This window comes from Ammospiza caudacuta, chromosome 3, assembly GCF_027887145.1.
Source record: "Ammospiza caudacuta isolate bAmmCau1 chromosome 3, bAmmCau1.pri, whole genome shotgun sequence".
Classification (NCBI taxonomy): domain Eukaryota; kingdom Metazoa; phylum Chordata; class Aves; order Passeriformes; family Passerellidae; genus Ammospiza; species Ammospiza caudacuta.
In genome coordinates this window covers 55,495,026-55,518,152 of record NC_080595.1, presented here as the reverse complement: position 1 = coordinate 55,518,152, position 23,127 = coordinate 55,495,026, and the positions used below count along the sequence as shown (strand labels likewise).

General features: G+C 37.2%; 1 protein-coding gene across 4 annotated transcripts in view; it reads right to left on the bottom strand.

The window, feature by feature from the left end:
* Window positions 1–23,127, bottom strand: part of ADGRG6 (adhesion G protein-coupled receptor G6) — a 110,519-nt gene that overhangs the window by 38,987 nt on the left and 48,405 nt on the right. For 3 of the 4 annotated variants that reach the window (XM_058801320.1, XM_058801318.1, XM_058801321.1), the window contains exons 5-9: window positions 18,379–18,447; window positions 15,245–15,328; window positions 8,006–8,091; window positions 6,594–6,646; window positions 6,460–6,513 (exon numbers count right to left, since the gene is read on the bottom strand). In XM_058801320.1, coding sequence (XP_058657303.1) covers window positions 6,460–6,513; window positions 6,594–6,646; window positions 8,006–8,091; window positions 15,245–15,328; window positions 18,379–18,447 — 346 coding nt within the window. The remainder of the gene's footprint in view (window positions 1–6,459; window positions 6,514–6,593; window positions 6,647–8,005; window positions 8,092–15,244; window positions 15,329–18,378; window positions 18,448–23,127) is intronic. The other variant, XM_058801319.1, reaches the window with a different exon arrangement.

The following is a 23,127-nucleotide window of genomic DNA, read 5'->3' as shown; positions in this document are numbered from 1 at the left end:
GTAATTAGCAATGCACATTTCTCCTTTCTGTTGTACTACACAGGCTGAACTAATACTGAATTACTGCTGTTGAACTGTTTCACAAGTCACTATTAATTTCCTTCAGAGTTAGTATAACTTGATTTAAAGAATATAAACAACTATTTTTAAAGAACCAAAATACTTGCGGAATCTTAATTTCCACTAAAAGTCCTGGGAATTTCAGAGCTGACTACCCCGGCATATTTTAAATAGTTTTCAAATGTCAACATTAAATTCTTTGCTAATCTCATGGTTTTGTTTTCTCTGAAGATAAGTGGTGATGGATAGCTATAACTGAAGACTGACCACACAGGTAGGCCTTCAGAGTCGCTTGTGAGGTTTTATTTCATATTTGCGAGGTTTTTTAGATAGAGAAAGGAAATCATGAATTTGACTTTATGTTTTTAGAAGGTTAATTTATTATTTTATAATACTATATTATATTAAAGAATATTATATTAAACTATACTAAATAATACAGAAAGGATATTTACAGAAGGTTAAAAGACAATAATGAAAACTCATGACTCTTTCTAGAGTTTCAACACAGCTTGACTCTGATTGGTTGTTAAGTTAAAACAATTCACATGAAACTAATGAAATAGCCACCTGTTGGATAAACAATCTCCAAATACATTTTAAAGCAACAAAACACAGGCAAAGCAATGAGATAATTATTGTTTTCTTTTTTTATCTGAGCCTTCTCAGCTTCCCAGGAGAGAAATCCCGAGCAAAGGGATTTTTCCAGAAAATATGACAGTAACAGTTTTAACTGCTTCACATTAACTGGACAGACAAAAAAGAGCTGACTGTTCCATAAGTCACTCAGTGAAGGTGCAATACAAAGAGCAGATGAAATGTTAGAAAACTCGCAGAGTAAGACAGAAATAAGTTTGAAAGCAGAGGAAAACTAAAAGAATTCCACAGAAGCATCTGAGTTGCGAATAACCTTTTACTCGAGGTGATTTTGACTGCAACACATTAAAGTGTTTAAAACAGAGAGCAAAAAGATATGACTTAACAGACACATTCAAAGAAATGTCAAGGATGAAGAGTTTCCTTTCCCTGGAGAAGGTGATGTTATAGTTAGAATATAAAATCTGAGACTTCATGACACAAAACTAAAAATTGCAGCTACTTTTTGGACTACTAAAATAAAAGCATCCTAAGCCTTCCTTTTAAGTTAATGACCCTTGTAGCAGAAGAATTTTGCAAGCACCATGGTCACGCCTTGGCTTGTGTCTCTGGGTCTTGCTCCTCCTTGCAGATCTGGTGTGGGAATATAATCAACTACAGCCTTTCAACAGAAAGCACTTTTAATCTGTGATAATTTGGTATGAAGGCTATTCATTACTAGAGAATGTTGCAAAGTCAAACCAGAAAGGACTGGAATCCCTCACATGGAACAGCTGGTCTTTGCTGAAATGGGTTTTTGGCTACACTTGCATTATGTTCTGGAACAATGAAGAAAACCCCCATTCCCTATTCCCCAATACATTGCTTTTCTAAAAATGGCATCTAACAATGTCAGATCCTCACTAAATCTAGTTAAAGTCAGTGGAAAGACAAAATAAGTCATTGGAAGCTGGAAAAGGGCAGGAAGCTTCAGCAGGAGACTAAGAAGGGATCATCCTTCAGTCACTCAAAAGGAAATTCCAAATTCTTGAATCTGTGATGAAGGCTTTCTTCACAGGTCATGGACAAAAGATGCCAACGGGGCACTGTGGAGAAACCTGAGGATTTTCACTTGTTCTTTTTTGATTGGTTTTTCAAACAGAAATATTACATATAATGCACATGTTATGCAGCATTTTGAAATATTTCTCAGCCCAAGTTAAGGCTGTCCCTTACTACCTTCAGTAACACTGAAATTGAAGTTGTGTGGAGTAGAGGAGGGCCAGGTCCAAATCCTTCGTAAAACCTCACCGGTAGAAACCCAGAAAACTTTTGAAATAGGAACAGACATCACAGATTTATTAATTTATAACAAGAATAGCAAAGTTATTTATTTAATAAAAAATAAATTGAAGTAATCTACAAAGAATGTAAAAAGCCCAATACTTTACTTAGGACTAGAAACACAAAAGTTATGCTGTTCTAATGTTGCTACCTCTTGTCTAAAACCATTACACAATCTAATTAACATTTTATCCAAGTGTATTACACTTTCCATTAAGCAAAACAAGACCCAAGACACACAGCATGCAGGGGCCTGAATATGCCTCACTAACATTGGTGGCAAAACTCCACAGACTTCAAAAGAGCAAGAGTGGGCATGGGTAGCTCTGATTAACTGCTTTCCACTCTATTTTTATTTCCAAGACAAGGGATTTCTGTTTAGATTTAGTAGTTTTTACACAGATGGCTACTACTGTGGTTTTTAATTTGGATGAGATGTTTAACAGTGCTAACATTAATAACGTTTCCCATAGAAGGAGCAGCCCAACACTGGAAATAGGCCAAAATGATGACAATCAAGCAGTGATATTGGAACAAGCATAAACTTACTGTATGTTAAGTGGAGAAAAATTCATAAATTAATTAGGGCCTGAATTCTCAAAACTGCTTGCAAAATAGGAGAAGAAAGGAGAAGCAAGGGAGCCGAACTCTTTAATAAAGACCATTTCCCCTACTGTGAGGCAGCCCTATGTAGTCATCTGACAAAACCTAAGATCAGTAGGACTTTTCTGAGAAAACCAGCAGCAGCAGCAGTCACAGGAAGTTTTGACAAAGCTGCAGAGTCATAAAAGGCAAAGAATTAATGAAAGAAACAAACACATTTATAGTTTATCTACAAAATTGGTTCACATGCATAAAATCCACAAATTGGCTTAATTTTCAAAGGTTTGTGCAAAAATAATGGGGACAAAGAAACAGCTATATCCATAGCTCATGCTGAACTCCTGTCTATTTTGAACAGCTGCCCTTTCATTAAGAGGCAGAAATTGTACAACCAGGGGAAAACATGAACATTGACAAAAAGTCAAATATAGCTTTTATAAGACTCTGTCTATTAAAGTTGTTAATAATCTACCAAAGTATTAGCTTGATACATACTGCTGTCATCCAGAGATGTCACGGTATTAGAGGTGCTGATAATAATATGCACTTTTGGACTTAGCACTCTGTCTCTCATCACTGGGTACATAAACGCCTAGCAAGCATGGTGTACTTTGGATTTCTGCAGCTCATACAACATAGCAATGAAAGAGCAACAATCCACTTCAATAATTTTGTTTTGTTTTGCTCTTCTCCTGAATGCAGTAGTTTAAAATATTTTTTTGGAAAACACCTATTTTTAATGTGACAAATTAAGCCAGCTTCCTACCTCCCACTTCCAGCTACTATTTCTTCTGTGAATCATTCTCTCTAACGATTTTTCCTCTCTCATATGCAAGAACACTAGGTGGGGAGAGTGACAGCTGTCCCAGCTTATGGATCTCAGCTCTCTCAGCTTTATGGATCTTCCTTGATGAGGAAGCAGTGTGGTAAATATGTGTGGAGCAAAGCAAAATGCATAGAACAGGCTTGGGGATGCTGGTTTTTTGATTTTGTTTTTTTTTTTTTTTTAACTGCTGTATAAAATACTAATCCAAAAGGAATGCAAAATATATGTGATCTGAATTACAAGAATATGAATTCATGTAAAGAGAGGAAAAACCTTCCCAAAGAACAATTTTAAGAATTATTATACTGCCTTGGAAAAAAAAAGGCTATGATCTTGTAGAAAATTCAGAAAAGAGAAATAAGGCTTAGTGAGTTAAAACTAAAATATTAACTTCTGTAAAATATAAAGTCAAGGCCATAATATTTCTATGTTAAATCTTAAATTTTAACTGTGGAGTGAATTTCTGTTTAGTTGAACATGAAGGTAAATAAAACAAGAAGTACTTAAAAACTAAGGGAAATAGTAGAATGTCTAAGACTGCAACAGACTTATCCTTGACCATCCAAAATGAAAAAATAAGAAAATACTTGGGCAACTTTCCACAGAAACAATTTATAGGAACATTAAATTAATAGTAACTGCATGAAATCACACTGAGTGAGTTACATTCAAGAATTCAGCCATAACATTTCAGTGAATCCCCTAGGCAGCCAGCAATTACCATTACTTCCACCAGGTATTTAGAATTTCTACCCTCTATACTGCTAATCTTCTATACTCACAAGTGTTACCCTAGCATCTTGTAGGATTTCCTAAGAATCCTATTCAGGAAACATCCAAGGAAAGTCTAACAAAGAATCTTGACAAGAATTATCTGTAAGCAGTAGGAAAAAGGTTTGCTTTATGGATCTTCAAAAATTCAACAGATTTCTTCCCCACAAAATTCAGAAACAGATGTGTGAGCCTCAAAGAAGCAAGGAACGGGGAACTAAACCTAGGAACACTGAAGACTACTGGGAAGCTAATCCTTTTCTGTTTCAGAAGGGAGGGATGTACAATCATAGATATATACACAGAAAACCTAAAGATGCTTCAACCAATTTTTTTCAAATGTTTCTTCTGTAAGAGGTAAATGATGCATGAAAATGTATTCAAGACATGAAAGCTATATGAAAAAAGGCAGAAAAATCATGTGTGTATATATTTCTATATATGTGTATGTACATACACAGTGTGTAAAAAGCGTAATTTTTGTAAGTCATGTATCAAGTACCTCACTTACATTTTTAACTATCCTTGCTTTATCCCATCTGCATTTCTAGGTTGAGCAGGATCCTGACTTGTCTTTTTGCTTTGTTTGATTTTGTTTTGTTTTGTTTTGTTAAGAAAACATTCACAGCATGACACTCCTGATTATTTGGAGAACATTAAAATTTGGTGTGACATGACCAGCATTTATACTAAATTATTAAAAATTATGGAAAAATGCCATTTGACCTTGACGCAAAGTGCACTACAGCCCATGAGAAGACCAGTTTCTCATAAGACGAGGCCTTCCTTGGAAAATAACATATTATGAACATGTAATTCCATTGCCTCTGAAATTATATATAATGAACAAAAGAAATAGAGATGGGGTTACTTCCCCATAAGAGTAATACATTATGAGAAGTAATTTAGTGGCATATTCACCGTATGTCAAAAAGGGAGGCAAAGGAAAGGAAAGGGAAAGGGAAAAGGAAATTACTGAAAGAGTTTCTGCCTCTTCAACTGTTTTTTGAGTAGACTAGGGACAATAAAAAACCAGAGGTCAGGATGGTGGGAAGGTGAGACAAGAAGAAACCAGGTGTACAGCTCAGCTGCTAGACTCATAAAAAGATACAGAAATAAGGATGGGGAAAGCTTTACATTCCTCAGCAATCTTGGACTGTTGGTAAGACCCAAGGTGTGGTCTCCGCTTGAAAGGCCTTGCTGGCATAACCATATCATTTAGAAGTGTGAAAAAAAATCCTACCCACATCACTACACCCTACTGTAAATGTAGGTCAAGCAGCAAAATAGCCCGTTCAGAGACTGGGCTTACAGTGTACCAGTTAAAAGGTTTTGCCAATAAAAGCTGTCTTTCTGCTGTGGCTATGTGGGAAGGAGATACTACCTTTCTACAGATCTTTTCATGTCTAGGCAAACTCTTGAAAACTAGAAGCACCACTAACTACTTCCTGATGGTAAATTGGGAATATTGGTCTGATATTAAAATGATATTATCATGGCAGTTCTCAAGAGTCAGCAGTTAAAATTCTTAACAGGAATTTTGCCTACACTTCAAAGACATAGATCCCATACCCACTTATTGCCCCATCCTCAGAAGACTAATTATATTTTGGTTTCCTCTCCTTAATTTGGTCCTAAGATTCCCTCTCTCTCCAGACATCCCTCAGAAATCAGCCTGCTGCTTTCAAAGAAGCCCATAGAGGCCAGATTTTCAGGGGGTTGACCCATCTAACTTTCTCTGGCTGCCTTTGAGGTCGTTCCAACTCCAGCGCCTCCAAGCCCAGCAGTAGTCAGGAAATGAGAGCATATGGTAAATAGTTTAACTCACATCGTTTAGCTTTCAATTCTAGCATGATTTTTCAGTGTTTTCCATCTAGTAAGATGTCTATTAACTCAAGAGTGTCTGGTTCAAGAGAACAAATGCAGAGACAGTGGACAGATACCAGTGTACCAAAGCTTGTTGCTAAGGAAAGCTGGGTATGTAGTACAACTTAAATATCCTGAATCTATTCAGTTTTGTGACAGATGAAACCTGAGTTCTGAACAAATTATCTGTTAGGGTTTAAAGTGTGATAGGTTTAAACCAAAACAAACATGATAACCACTATTAGGTTTCTAAGAACTTTCAGAACACTGAGATTGTCAGCAGTCATGTAGAGACCTGCAGCATCTGCCAAATAATAGGCAACAAATCCAATAATAGACAATAAAGCCTCTTGTAAAGCCTCTTGCAAAAGCAGCTGTTGCCTCTATTGAGAAAATGTCTTTCAAAATATTACCTTTTAATACTTCTTTTTTGTCTTGCTCCCTCTCTTATGGAGGCAGGGTGGATGCTATAAAAGAAACAGACATTAATTAGGGTGGATTAATCCTCCAAAGGAATACAACATGAATATCTTTCTCTTTAATTTACCTGATATTGACCACATACACAGTGTAATTCCAGTTCTGGAAAGTACGGTTCAGCTGAAAAACAGGAAGACATTGATCACATGAATGGCGAGATGTTAATGGGGCTCTTTGTTGCTTAAAGCTGTGTTAGAATTTCACCCTTCAGCCCCTGGAGAAATCCCCTTCAGTTTTGCAAAGCAAAGAAAACACTCACTTTTCAGTGAGGTGACTGTTGTACAACTGGTAGTGAGAGATTTGGCTTTTTTGTGGACAGAAGGAAATTTGTATGAGGTCACGACAGTGAACAGGAGAGTGCACAGGATCCTGACTTTTTCTTTTCTCCCTCTCTTCCACATCTTAAATCCTCAGATACACTTGGAATAGACTAACTGAAAAAGCTATCGGCTAAATTTTCACCTGAAAGCCTTCAAACTTACAATGATCTTCTTTGCAGACCTTTGTACTCTTTATTCTGAGTGTTCAACAGCTGCTCAGTTTTCCTCCAAGAGATACCTTTGCATACTCTTGCACCTTTCTAGTTTCTTTGGCTCAGGCATCTATGTACTTTGCCTGGGTACTGCTGCTAAGGGAACAGCCTTGGAAGGTGTGCATGACTGCAATTCTGTTCTGTAGATTATTTTATATATATATATATATTCTGGTTTATGGGTTCCTTTGCTTCTGATAGCTGAAATCTCCAGGTTTTTTAAATGAAAATAAAAAAAGAATAGTTGTTATATTTCATGATGTTGTTATATTTCATGATATTCACATAAGTAGTTGGCATAAAGGTTTTACAAATTGTGTGAGTGGGACTATGTGAACTGCCAAAAAGGACAGGGAATATCCAGACAAGAAGAACTTCTAGAGGCAACATCAAAAATTCCTCACCCAGAGACAAGCTTATATTTGCTAAAATGGGCTGAAGAACCAGGGACTACTAGAAACCTCAGCAGCTGACCTACGGCAAAAACCTTTTGAAGTAGCAAATGTTAGGATAAATTGGAAAAGTTTATTGCTTCACACAAATCAACACTGCTGGGTGTTTCTATGATTTCTGCCATAATATAGCTTCAAAACAATATTAGCACTTGGGGAGAAAGTTTTTGTCCTGTACAGTGATGTTTGAACCCAAACATGTACCTCTTTTTGTGGACAATTCTGATTTCTCCATACTTTCCAAAATCTCACTTACTACCTACATTTCTTAGGAAGCTAGCTAGTATAGTGCAGACATTTTAAATTAAATCCATAATGCTGAAGAGCCCAAGCTAGACCTGAATTTATTACTGCATAAATAAATAAAAGAAAGATATTCGGAGAACACATGTGAAGCATTTTTTTAGTAGTCTCATTTTTTGTGATTTTCCAATCGATAACAGTGATGGGACAGATTCATATAGGTAATCACATAGGAAAGAAAACTAAACTTACCCATTCTGCAATGACATCATGTACTTTTGACACAGAGTTGGAGTTGGAACTAGAGACAACTATTGATATCCTGTAGAATAGCCCACCTGTCCATTAAAAACAGCATCATAATGTTAGAAACTGAGCAAATTTAGCTTTTGAATAATGAGATTTTAGCTTCACGATTAATATAAAAATTGTGCTGAACCCCAGATACAAGGCCACCTCACACTCTCGTTGGCATTTAATCTCTGAAATGAATTACCCCTGCAGGTCTGGGCCCATTCTCACTAGTCCTGTTGATTTTGACAAGAATTCCCTCCCCCTCCATATTTTCAGAGGCACTTGAAATGTGACATGGAAACTCACAGACAACATACATCTAACCAGTATTTTGCATATGCCTCTAATGTGGTGTGTAAAATCAAGTTCACGACAGTGTCAGGAATTTTAAAAACTATTATATTTAATGAAGTCTGTAAACACAGATAAATTCTGCTCCTAGACATATTGTTATGATATTGTTATGTGTTCCAGAATTGAACCACTGCAGATTGGAGTTTAAATATTGTGAGAGCAAATAAAGCTCATCAATTAAATGTAGCAAGGTAACTGAGGACAGAATTAGGTGTGAGAAGGGATATAGAGCTCTTGTTTCCAAAGCACAGGCTTGCTCTGAAGCCTGGCAATGGCCAGACAGTAGAAGAACCCATATTAGCTTTACAAAACTGGCAGCTGAACAAACCATCTTTCAGTCACAAAATGTGTAACACTTGGCTTGGTGCAATTTTATATTCAGAAAACTGTTTTGAAATGGCACAGTGTAAATATAAATTCTCTTTAAGCTCATGAGTGGGTAGGCAGCATTACAAGATTTCACATCTAATAAATAACATCAATTCATTTCATAGTTATGCTCTGTGTTAAAAGTCTGTACTTTCCACAAGCCTATTTTTTTCATTAAGCTACCAAATATTCTGTAAGCTCTAGCTGGGTGAAAGTTCCCAGGATGTGGGGGAGGTTTAAGAACTTCTGGATCAATTCACTTGCACTTATGTGAATTTGTGGCATTGCTTGGTTTTGGGCTGTTACCAAGGCTGTGGGTCTTGATCACAGACACATGCATTTATATAATCTTATGTAAATCTTAAAGAGACACTACATAGGACAGAGCAGGACATGAAAATAATTATACAGAAATCCCTTTCTGTCTCAGATTGGAAAGGAACTGCTCTATCTTTTGGAAACGAAATAAAAGACCTTTTATTCTAAGTAGAGCAAATGTCATAATTTTACAACTTCATAAATAATTACTGTACAAGAGCTTGAAGTAAAGGCACCTGGAAAAAATTTGACATGAGTATTTTCCAATTTAAGTGTGCATGCATTGGTTACTATTCATGAAATGGTTGGAGAATTGTTCTTTCTTTACAATATGGAATTAATTATATTAATAGTAAGACTGGTAAAAAAATTCCTTTATGATAAAACAGTAAAGAAGATGGTTTACTAGACACTTTCTTTGGTAAGCTATGATTAAATTTTTGATATGAGCAGAATGAACTTTGTTTTGATTTACTTCTTTAACTCTCCTGAGGAGACACACAAATTTGGTGCATAGTTTAATCTGAAAATGTGCTTTAGCTTATTATTACTGCAATGGTGTAAAAAAAAAGGATTAAAAATTATATCTTTGGAAGTAGAAATTTGGACTTTGGGCAAATTGAAAACACTTGCAATGCCTCGATGTCCTTTGTATGTATATATCTCTGTATAAACACATATTCAATTTTAAATCTATAATGCACCTTTTATATGTGCCATACAGATACACACATACAGAAAGTATGCATTAGATACTCTTGTTAAAACTCATATGTAATGATTATCTAATTATAACCTTACTTAGATAATTATGTATAGTGACAAAATCACCTTAATATAGGAATATGCAAAGTATTTTAAAAATCATACACAGTAACTACAAACTAGGCAATAGATTCAAGATCTCCACCAGATGGTGACCCAAAGCACTTTTTAATGAGGCATAAAAAAAAAACAAACAAGAACTAATCTGCATTTTAAAATACTCTCAGGAGACTGCAAAGTAGATAGTAAAAACTAAAACTTATTTATCCCTCTTCAAGTTAAACAGTTGAAATCCCTCCCCAAAATGCTGAATGAAAACAAAAAAAAAAAGCAAAAAAAAAAAAAAAAAAAAAAAAAAAAAAATTGGTGAAAAGTAGCCAAAGAAAACTTGAAAAAAAAGAGAAAAAAATAGCCTGGAAAACAATGCTCCTACACCCACCACCAACTACAAAAATATAATGATCAATCAAATGTCAGTATTTTTAAAAATATTCAAACTCTGAGTTTTGAAAAATCTTCTATTTTTGAAAGTGAAATCCTCAAAAATATGTCAGTAAAAACCATTCATATACTCCCAGAAAACAAATTGTCATTAAATCATATAAAATAGATAGAAACCATTATATTATCCTCACAGTCTCATGAGAGCTGTCTTAAAGAAGTACACAGATATGAGAAATCACACATTAATGACATTTACTACCACTAAGATGTTACAAATTCCCTTCTACTGTAATTATATTATTATTCCAAAACATCTTCATATGCTAAATGGTCCTACATCTAAAGGATGAAAGACAGCTACTTCTACATTCAGTCTACAAACTGAATATCTAATAGATAAGATGATTAGGGGTTTTTCTACATCTAACTTAGCAGCTTGACATACTGTAGTGGAACTCGGGTCGACACAGGCAGCCCAGCTCAGTGAAGAAGTCGCACAAACAAGGCAAAAGGACTGCAGCAGAGCTAGTAAGTTGTTTCAGTGGTGGGTAAGAGGTGCTGTTTTGGCTTGTCCCAGATGGCAAATTGGCCAAGGAATAAACATGGGCTGAAACTGATGACTCATGGTACGTCACAGAAGAAAGTGATGTTTGGATCTGCACGAGAGAGTGATGGATGGCTGCTGCAGCTCTCGTCAGAGTGCCTGTCAAGATGGTCTCTTTGTGCTGAATAAAAACTGTGCTATAGGAAGACGGCAAGGGTATCACATCATTCATTACTGCAGTTCTTGATGACTCCAGAACAGAAGAGAGATTTGCAAGTTGTCCATAATCAGCATTTTCAAAATCCAAGGCATTCGCAGTAATGGGAGATATTGCTTCTCTGTTCTTGCTAAAGGGTCTGTACACCTCCCCCTCTGAATTCCATTCAGAAAGCTCCAGTATGTTTGTTGATGTCAGAACAGGAAAATCCCTTATGTTTTTATCACTGTCAATGATTTCTTGTTCTACTGCCCAGAGAGAGTATCTTGGACTGTCCGCTTGATTTTCAATGGAGTTTTGTCCTAAAACAGTTAGATGATTTCTTGGTGTTTCTGCTGTTGGCAAGTTTAACTCTTCTACATCCCACTGAGGGAGCAAGCTTGGAGAAATTGTGTCAAGATGATTTTGAAAACTTTGTGGGAGTGGAGGTGTGGAATAGGTGTTAGGAGTTACACTGTCTCTGAACTTGGACTCTGAATGAAGAAACTGCCTTAATTCCAAAGACACTGGAAAAAAGTCAGAACTCATTGAACTGATGCTTTTTAAAAAAATACCTGCATCTTTTTGAACTTTACTTCTTGGTTTACCTATGGTATTTGTCATAGCATCATTCTCCAGAAGACTTTGAGACTGCTGTGTTTTGTGCATTCTTGTACTGCTTGTCGAACTCAAAACTCTCCAAGTAACCTGAGTCCCAGATGTACTGATCAAGAAAGGAGCTTGGCTATCCCTTGAACCAGAAGGCTGAGTTCCTGAATGTGTTGGCAAGACAGAAACAGGCTGATGCCTATTGTTTAGGAAAGTCATGTCAGTTTGATCACTTACTATGTCAGTTTGAATTTGCATGTGCACACTATCTGCAGAGTTTTCAAGCACCTGATCAAAAGGGCTTACCTGTGCCCATACAGAGGATTGAATGGAAGGTGCTTCCAGAGAAGGAAAAAGAAAATAAAAATAAAATTCACTGTTGGAAGTCACAGTTAGGTTTGCAAAGCTCATTGTTGACTGCAATTGTGATATTGACCGGCCATTACTTTCTGAAATTCTCTTTGAAATGCCTGGAATAAATGAACTAAACGTTTGTGTTTCCAATGCTGATACATGACTAGAAAAATTAATTTCTTCAGCTCGGTGATCTAAAAATTTAATGGCAGATGTTTGTTGAAAGATATTGTCAGAGTTAGCATATAAATTAATGGACAGCAGTCTCTCTGTTGGGGAAGGAAGCAGTTTATTAAATGAGAGCCAGAAATTTTCTGATGGCTCCTCAGAAAACAATTGAGATGATTCTTCCAAATGGTGGGAAACAGTCCAGAAACTTGCTCTTAAAGAGGGGGATATATCTACATATTTTGTTGGAAAATCCAAGTAATCTGATTCCCAGGAGTCAGCAACTGGATTCATGTTCTCTGGCTCTAATATGGAAAAAACTGATTCTTCATTTTCATTACTACCATGAAATGCATCCAAATTGTTCTGCAATGCTCCATTTCTGAGGGTCTCACTTGGATTTTGAAAGTATAATGAATGCTGTAAATAATGAGACCAGTAATTACTACTCGCTATAAATATGCTGTCACTTTTCAAATATGTGTCAGTCAACAGCTGTTGATAAACAGGCAGGGTTGTTACAACATGCTTAAATACTGAGCTTGTCCAGCCTGGTTCTACTAGAAATGATGAAAATGTTAATAGTTCTCTACTGTGTCCTTGGACTGAATATGTCAGTTGGCTGTCATGCATAAATTTTGTGTATGATTTTTTCATGTTCTGAAAAAAACTTGTTGGTTTGCCCTGTAGAATCTCCACAGAGGTTAAATTTGTAATGCTTCCTGAGTGATAGTCTTTAATGTGAACAGATTTGCTAAACTGAAATTCACTGTTTGCTGATAGAGTAGAAAACATTTTCCTGTCAGCACTTCCTTCTATCATTTCCAGGTAAAAATTTTCAGGTGCCAAGTTTAGCAAATCTAACCTACTTTTTTGGAATAGTGGTTTCTCATCTGTAGGTGGTACAGACAAGCTAGAAAGAAAATGTCTGTCTTCTTGAGTATCAGAGGTGATATGATGATGAAATACAGGCTCATTCCACCACTTCCCAGGCTCCAAGACATTGCCTGTATGCCTGAAATTGTTTGGGTCGCTGTTGGAGGATGAAATCCACAGAGTTTCTTTTTTGTGTTCATAAGCAGTGCTGCTGCTGCTGCTGCTAACAGGAGAGTGGAACGATGGCTCAGAGTCAGAGAGATGGAGCCTACTTGCCAAAGTCTTTGCTAGCTCTGCACTGGGATCTCTGCTGTGAAGAAGAGGAACTGCTGCATTCACAGGCGGCTCTGTAGCTGCATCGGCTGCACCAGAAGTACCACGCAATGGACTTCTAGAATAATTCAAAATATTTTCGTTTGGCAACTGATTCATAACAGTATAATCTAGGTTGATGTTTTCTGTATGAGCAGACAAGGTTTTGTTGCCGTTCTCCTCAGAAGAAGCTGGTGTGGACAAAGCTGGAAGGAACAAGCTGTTGTGTGGGCTTTTTCTCTCCGGGTTATCATCTGCTGAATTTTTACTGAAATGCTGGGGCCTTTGCTTCACTGGCCAAATAATTGGGGTTGAGATAATTCCTATTGTTTTGATCCCTTCTATCTTAGATTCTTGCTGCCTCTGTGGTCGTGAATGGGAAAATTCAGGTGAATTTCTCTTCATTCTGAAGATAACTGTAGCAGGAAGTCTGAATTCCTGCAGGTCTGTGTGTAGCAAGCCACATAGTTAATGGATTAAAAAAAAATATATGTAACTTAACTCTCTGTTCTTGGTCTAAAAATCAGCTTACCAAGAGTGGAAAATGATGCTTGTTAGCTGAGTGAAAATTTAATTTGCTTCTACCTTAAGTGAACTTGGCTTATTTTCCCAGTCTTCCTACTTTTTCTCTGGATTTTCAAAGCTAGACAAAGGACTTAATTGTCAATTTTTTATTCATACTATTAATAAGATTGGGTTCATTCTGTCATTAAAAAAAGCAGAATTAACTGCTCATGGTGAACACTTGTGAGTAGCTCCACAAAAAAGAAGTAAACACTACTTGGAAGAAATTTTCAGTATTTTCTTCTTACTTCTACAGCTTATTAAAACCAAACAGACTGGATTCAGATAAATTCTTTCACATTATGCACTGTACTGCCTGATTGCCAGCGTACAATAAATATCTGCCAAGAGAAAAAATACTTCAAGAGTTTTAAGTCCTGCAGTAACAACTGATGGATTGGGGAAAAAAAACCACCCAACCAAAAAAAAAGCAACCCAAAAACCAAACCACAAACCCCACCCAGATTCAAATTTATTTCTGTGGAGTGCACTGAAAAAATAAATCTTAAAAAAATATACATTTAAGCCTGTGATGAAAATTGGCAAAATCTATCTCTGTGTTTAACAACCAGCTTTAACAAACTAATAAATATTTTAGCAGCACTTCACAAAATGATGCTCAGTCTTTAGGAGACAGTGATATCACAGAATTTGAGAAAGCCTCAAAAGAAATCCTGGCTTTATTCCTGTGCTAATAATAGGTTCATTTACTACCTTATTTCTTCCCTTAATCTTTCTAAATGAAAAGTAAACGATATCTGATACTGTCAACATTTTCCCTAGTAAAGTCCGATCCAGCTCTTCTTTAAGTCAGTGGAAAGATTTCTGTTGACTCAGTGGAAGTGGCTTTGCTCCATAGGAATGGTTCCACTTGGCTCCTGCGCCTGAGGAACAGCGAGGAACTAGTGAGGAGCAGACAATCCGAGCCTACTAGCACCCTGGCTGCACCGGCAGGAGCTGCACAGTGTCTGACAATCTGCAGCCTTGAAAGCCTTCCACAGCACGGTTCTTTTCCGAACCTTTCCAAACATCCCTCTCCCTCCCCTTGTTCTTTGCATCCTTAAGTGCAATGGGTGACACAAAGTTAGTCCCTTTCACAGAAGAGCCAGGTAAACACGAAACAAACAAACACTGAGTTTGGTTCTGTTCTCATTTACATCATTCTGACATGGTCCAGAGATTTAATCCTGAGTTATTCCGTGAAAATGAGATCAGAACTGAGACGTGACCCTTGACATTATGATGGTAGGAAAAACACACCTAAAAATACAACAAATTTGCTTTAGACACAGTACAAGGAAAAATGTAACACAGGATTTCTTACCATTGTTTGGCTTATCGTTTCTATTAGTATCGGGCATGTTAGTGGTGACAGTGGGTGGTGTAGGAGTAGTAGCATTTACAGTAGCTGGTAATAAAGATGAGAAAGAGGTGAACTTGAATGAAATATGAATGTTAATAAGGTAAGACAAAATGGGAACAATGCATGACAATGTAAAATGAAACCATCTACACACAATGCCATAAATGTTAAAAAAACACATTATTTTTTTCTGTACGAAGTGATGAATAGATAAGAACTGAGGCCCCAGTCCTGCAATCCTCACTTGCACTCACTTCAGTGGGAATTTTGCCAGTGTAAATTTTGCAGGATCAGTCCTGCACTCCTTTCATAAACTCAAAATCCTCTCATGAGAGCCTTGGTTGTGTGAAGACCAGAAAATAGGGAAGTTCTAAGATGCATGCACTTAGAATGCTGCTTGTGAAAAGAATCTTTGCCCCTCCTCTGACTGAATATGACAAACAAATGAGAAACTAAAACATTCATGTAAGGATTCAATTAACTCCACTGAACTCAAAACAATGAAGAGAATTGAGATCAGGCTTGGAACAGGTGAAGTAAAATACCTATTTTGAAAGACTTATGTAGAAACTCAGCTTCACTCTTCCCACTGACACCAACAGGAGTCACTCCACAAAATCCTGGAGAACCAGCTGAACACTTTTCAAAATTAGAAGGAAGAGCCAAACCTGCAAATTTCCCCCACGATGGACTCAGAGGGTATATGTGCTAGAAGAATTCAAAGATCATGCCACTAAGTTTTCAAATAATGGTTTGGAAAATAATTTAGTTTTGTTCAGTAACTCCCAGGGAATGCTAATCCATTCACTGATAGATTTTTTTTCCTGAAAACCCTTATTTAAAATCTGAAGGTTGGTATGGTAAAATCTCCCAGTGTTATATGGCTTTGGAAGATTTTGGAAGAATCAACCTAGGAAGTTTAAGCCGTTATATTTTGGACAAGAAATCACATTTTTTTATGTTTTGCTAAGTTGATTTATCTAGCTTTTTGAGTCCAAAAGTCACAAACTTGTCACAGCTTAGGGAGCAGGTTCATGTTCAGGTTTAAAAAAAAAATAGGGAAAGAGAAGGAAAAGCTGGACATTGGAACAAACAGATTCTAACTGGGAAAATGAGCATATGAAGTTACACCTTGAAATATAAAAAAAGCTCTTCCATGAAACTTCAGAGGAATTGTCTGAGGAATAATTTAAAAAGTTTCTTACAGATTGTGTCTTACAGCCAGTGCTGCTAAAGGAGGCATCTAATGAACAAAAATGTTTACTAAGCATAATGGAGAAATCAGTTCTTTCATCAGACATAGCTGACATAACCTGGCATCCACAAACTATTTTAATGTTGTTATTGCACAAGACCAAACAAACAAAGGAATCCAAACTGGCCTCTCAGGTTAGACAAAGTCTGTGGTATTGACAGAAAATAGACAGACATACTTTTATGATTTTCATTATTATGACAATCATTATGATGATGTTGAATGGGATAAATCTGATCTGGCATCTTATTCCAAAGTGACAAACTGAACACAAGGGACACTTTACCAAATACTTTTTAGAGAAGGAAAGAGTATTACCTTCATGAAAATACTCATAATCTTTATTGAAGTCTTTGTTGATGGTCTAGGAAGTTACAAAGGCAAGTTTGAAAGGCAGCATCTTTTATCAGAGGCAATATCTACCAGACAAGTTAATAAAGCTGAGACAAAGGATGAGGTTTTTAGAAAAGCAGGCTTGTTCAGCAGAAAATGTGTCCATTTCTGTAGCCATATTCACTGATGTCATGAAGGATATTTTCTCCCTTCCATACCATACTATTTAATGGAGGAAAACACTCAGAGATCTTCCAAAAGAATGGACAAAGATATTTATACAGCGATACCCTTTACATATAGAAAGACTAATATTGAATAATTGTGGATGCCTCATTTACCCAAACTATTTTAGTTGCAGTATTTGGATTGTACTCTGCTTTGTGAATATGATGCCTGAAAATTCCTGTTTAAAATCTGATCATGGACGTTAATGGCATTTCACTTTCCCCAAGGAGACAAGTACAATATGCTCCAAGAACCTGAACCAAATTACCTCAGGAAAATCTGGGAAAAGTACACTGAAAGCTGACATAGATGTCTTACTGGCTTTCCAAGTAGATCGCATTTCCCCTTTTATTTTTAAGCCAAATCTGATTTATTTTAAAATATTGATTTTGAAAGAGTTCTAAGACTTCTTGTTCTCCTCTTATATTTTATTTTCTCCTGTCTCTTTCTTAGACCATATCTGGAAAGAGGTTAGAAAGCTAGATATTTTTGGTGCAGTTGCTGCTGTAATTAAAGTTTAACATAGCATGCCAACACATTGTAAGGCTGGGGTTCATGAAGGCATCATGGAAATGGGCTAATGTTCTATGGAAATTCAGCATCTGAGCAGAACAGAACAATCCTTGCATGCCCATTGATTCATGTGACATGGAAATCTGTAGGATTCACCTATTCCTTGCATTCAACTGAACTGACTTTAAAAACACATAGTGAATTTTCATATGTGGCCATTTTTACATTATTAATCCATCACTAAGTGATGTAGCATGTGCTTCTTTCTTTAAAAGTTGCTGAATTTTGCAGTCTGATGGCAATTATTTTATACCTGCTAATCTCAAAGTATCTAGCCTCAAAAAAAAAGTCTTATTGAAAAAAAGCCCTGAATAAAAGTTAGTTTCTTTATTTACATCTCGTTTTTTTGTTTTTTTGGTTTTTTTTTCACAGATTTACCTACTACTTATAGTGGTTAATATTTTACTGTGAAAATGTGCAAGAGGAAAAGAGGTAGAGAAAGAAATGAAAGCAGTCAGTTAATTTAGCTTTGAAATAATTGAGACTATTTGGAAAATGTATTATCAAGGGAGTGATCACATTTTTTCCACATATTGTACGAACAGGACACCCACATACTAGGTGAGACTAAAGAATTCCTTTCCTTGCTATTTTTTATTGCCACGCACCCTCTTATAAACAATAATAAAAAAGAAATGGAATAAAACCCCGAGGCAAATCAAGATTTCCCAAAGATGAAACTGTGAAAAGGATCTGGGTTTCTTACCTTGGCAAAGGCTTCCTAGGTTTGCACAACTGGTTGGTTCAATTGAAGAAGAGGGAATTAGGTATGAGCCTTTAAAAGGAGAAATCAAATAATTCAGAAAGGGTTAGTTACTGAGCCTAAAACACATTATATCGCACAGCAACACATTCCTCTTCCTAATTTCTCTCAGTTGCAAAACTGACACTGCCATTTGCCTATAAAACTTACAAGTTTTCAGTATCTGTTGTAGCTCAGGGATCCTTGAAAACCCTGCTGACTCGCAAGTCACTCACGTATCCTCCCGCGGCTTTCTCAGCTTTCACTGAATAACATCACATTAAAGGAATGCAGCTTGTGTGTGCTCTGTGAAATGGGTTTAAGCAAAGGGGTCAGTATGGCCATGGGATTTATGTGATTTTCATAACAACGTGTGCCTTGGAGGAGTGACCACGCTCTGCTGCTGCAGCACAGGCTACCCAGCACACACTTGTGAGTAATCTGCCTGGGACAGACACCAGCCAGATAAAAGGTGATTAAACTTGCTCCTCTGCCCTGGGCAAGGGTGTGATTAATATGCTGGTATGCATGACTTATAAATAGATAATGTTATAAGTCTGTATCTCTACAGAATTATTCATAACAACAAGCATTATTACACTCTGATGATCTGGAGACAAAACCAAGGCACCCAAGAATGGCTACAGAAAAAGAACTGGTGCAACTGCATTAATTACACTTCACATATCTCAGAGGTTCAGCTGCATATACAACTGCCTTTGCACACTGTGTTGAACACAATGAGACCATAGAGCTCTGGCAAAATGTGAACCTACTAGGAGTTTTGCCCTTTTGGCTTTTGCTTTACCACTTCAGAATCATATTGAATCAATGAGGTTCTCTCATGAAACTCATTATCCTTCTGCAAAATTAAATAGCCACCACGCATCAGCTTGTAAAGATAGCTAAGAAAATATTTCCTATGATGCGAGAACAAATGAAGCATGGAGCTTTGACACAGAAATTGTAGCATGACACAGATACCACTACGTGTGTTGCCAATAAATACAGGGTGTAATTAAAACAATAAATATTAAATGATCCTCAACAAATATTAAATTTCACTGAATTTTTTTAGTGGATTAAGAGATAGAGGCAAATTCACTTTCTTGGTACAATTCTTATGAACTCCAGGAAGAATGTTCTAAGTGAGCATACTGCCCCCTTCATGAGGTAGATTTTTCTCCCAGAATAAATTTGTTAATATTAAACAGTCAGTATCAGAACCTATTCTGTTTCACCTCTGTTGTGTAACATGGAAAGATGACCTGGGATTTGGCTGGAAACACTGTGGGTGTTCATATTTGCTTCACTGAGTATTTTAAACAAGACTGTGATTTTATTTGGTGAAACTAAAAAAAAAAATCAAATCCAAATCTACAAAACATTTAAGTCAGAAGACTATTGCATTGATTTTGCATGGCAAGTGTCTGGCAGCAAGGAGGTAGCAGGGGCAGTTCTTTGAGAAGCCTCTCACAGAAGCTTTCCCTATGTCCAGTGGAGCCGATGCCAGCCAGCTCCAAGATGGGTGCGTTGGCCAAGGCTGAGTCTGTAAGCTGCAGTGGTAGTGTCTCTGGAATAATGGATTTTAAAAGGGGGGAAAGTTACTGCACATCAGCAATTGCAGCCAAGAGAGGAGTGAGAATGTGTGAGAGCAAAATCCCACAGACACCAGGGCCAGTGAGGAAGGAGGGGCAGGAGGTGCTCCAGGTGCCTGAGCTCAGATTCCCCTGCAGCCCCTGGTGCAGACCATGGGGAAGCAGCTGTGCCCCTGCAGCCCATGGGGTCCGTGGTAGAGCAGAGACCCACCTGCAGCCACCACATGCTAAAGCAGGTGGATGCCTGAAGGAGGCTGTTACTCCATGGAAAATTGGCCCTGGAGATCACTCCTGGCAGGACCTGTGTACCCATGAAGACAGGAACCCATTCTGGAGCAGATTTGCTGACAAGATTTGTGACCCCAAGAACTTGTATTACAGACACATTGTGTGATACATCTCACTTCAAATGTCTAAAACTCAGTCATCCATATCTGCTAGGCTTTATAGCCAGTGGAGAGGAACAGGCACTCTCACAGCAAAAGAACTTTGACTTCACTGAGATATCTTTTCCAGCATGAGATGCACTGACCTGTGGAATAGCCTTTTTGATTCTACTATTCATAAACAGAACTGAGGGCAATTATCTTAGCCTGAAACATTGGCCAGCTGCCTAAGGCGGACACATCCCACACTGAGTTAAATCTGAGAGCGAAATTAAGGATTCCTTTGGCCTTTGGGAATGAAGAATCCATGAAATGCACATGAAAAGACAAACAATTGCAGGCATGGACAGCTATGTGGCCATGTTACCCTTAAATTGAGTAGATCCTATCCTGCTATAGTTGTAGCCAGTGCAGGCTTCAGAATCAGAACCAGAAGTTGATTAAATGCTCCTCAGTTTGCCGGCACTGAACTCTGAACTGGTGGGCAGTAGCCATACTTCTATCATTACCTAGGTTACTTGTTTTCAAATAAGTCTGGATGCCTAGGGCTGCATATGCATACCTTTACATGCAATTTGCACAAAGGCATGGCAATAAAACCAGAATTCTGTCAAGTCTTATGCAAACACCCCACCACAACTGCACAGCTGTGAAAACATTAGTCTAAGGAATAAACTAATAAAAGGTAAAACTATGAAAAGATTATCTGAAACAATTTGCCCGTGTTTTATACCCCATAAATCTACTTGTAAAAGCTTTGTCTGAGAAACTACAAAAATAATACCCCTTGAAAATGTAAGCACTGCTCAGGCAAAGATATGATGAGATCACTGCTAAATGCTTGGTTTGCTTTTCTTTAAGTTACAGGCCACTTCCTGGTGAAGCATTATTGGAGCTGTGTGAAAAACTCTTTTCTGCATAAATCCTTTCACTGCTGTTAAAAGAAGCCTAATTAGAGTCAGCTCCCCAATGTCAGTGGTTTATTCATGGCTGATAGCCTGACTCATCAACTCTCCTGTTGAAGGCTGATTTTACAAAGAAGGCTTTTACTTGAGAGGAGGAAGGGAAGACAGTTCTAACAATTTCATCTCTGGGATTAGTAATGATCTCTGAAATGGCACTGCACCCAGAATTTTCTTTTAGGAATACTATGGCTCAGGAAAGCCTGCATCACAGAGGGTGATTTCGTGTCAAGGAAAGAAAAAGACTGGCTAGTGAGTCAGTTTTCTCATAGGCTTATTTAGAGGCAACAACAATATTTATATGTAGATATATTTTAAATTACTTGTATAGATACTGGGCCTAAAGCAGGAACATTAATATACTTTTTCTAAAACTATGTTCTGCTGCAGGAAAACTGCTGATAACTCACATCCCAGGGAATAAGGTTGTAGAATAAAAAAAATTCTATCTACAATATCACAGCTGTGATATTATATTTGTGTCTAAGGATTGTACAGTCTTTAGCAGAAACAAGAACAAGACTCCTACTCTAGACAAAATTAAATGATATCACAGCTTTTACAGAGATAAGTTGTTTGGTAAACAACCTATGGTATGGTAGACATCATGGTGTAACAGAGTAAGAAGAGCATGATTTTCTGGGAAGCTATTCAGTTTATACCAATGAAATAGAAACAGCTCTTTTTTGTCAAAAAAACCCCAAAACCAACATTATCCAGAAAAAATGTTTTTGTTCATCACTCATGGTCAGATCAGCCTTTTCTTTGTTCTGGTAGAAAAGCAAAGGTCCCTAGTTGCTTGGGGTTTCATACAGGTGTTGCTTAATTTTTTTTAGCAGTGGCATGTTGAGATCTTTCTGAGTAGTTCTAGCTGTGATTGAGCATCACACGCTTTTTATGAGTACAATAAAGCAAGCAAAGCAGCTTTTTTAGCCACCTTAATCCCTCAGGAGCTACTAGATACAGAAGCTAGAATCCCTTAGTGACGGCAGCTTCTCTTCTAAACTAAGGATTCTCAGAATGCTGACAGATGCTCAGTCGAATATACAAAAAACACTCCAGGACATTTATGTGAATCAAGTGTCTGAGACATAAAATGAGAATAGGTTGGTAAATGTATTGAAATTTATCTTCTGGAGTAATCTCCAGGAAAAAACACCTTCAGTAAGTACCAGTTAAAAAGGACTGATAATATGTCGTCATTAAGAAAAAAATCTTATGATTTTTATCTCTAACTCTTCCTTCCTGTCCATCTCTTCTAATTTAATATTTTATTCTATTTTCCTGTCACCTATGCACTGCTTTTGTCAATGCTTTCGCTGGCTCTGCATATACAGCACGAGGCTAGCATGGGCTCCTCTGACTAATCAAAGGGCCAAAGGGCAGGTACAAAATAATTTAGTAATTAATTAGCTAACATACATTTTTTTCTCCAGAGACCACAGTAATCTTATTTGAGGCTAGTAGGCACTCACCGTTATTCCTCTTTTGTGTGAGCCAATACGGAGTGTTTAGGAAATCTTTGATCTGCAGATCATTTCAAGCAGCAGCTCAATAAACTTAGGGGATTTGTCCTTTGCCTTTAAGGAATCAACTCCATACTCTTTCAAAGCCTCTGTTTGTGGTAAGAGTTGTGCTAAACTCTAATAAAGGTAAGACCTTGCTATTTTTCTTTCATGGGAATGCTCTCATTTTTTTTCCATCTTGGTATGTGGTATATTCAGCACAATACAGAAGAGTAGGGGGGGAATAAGCAAAAAAGTTTTG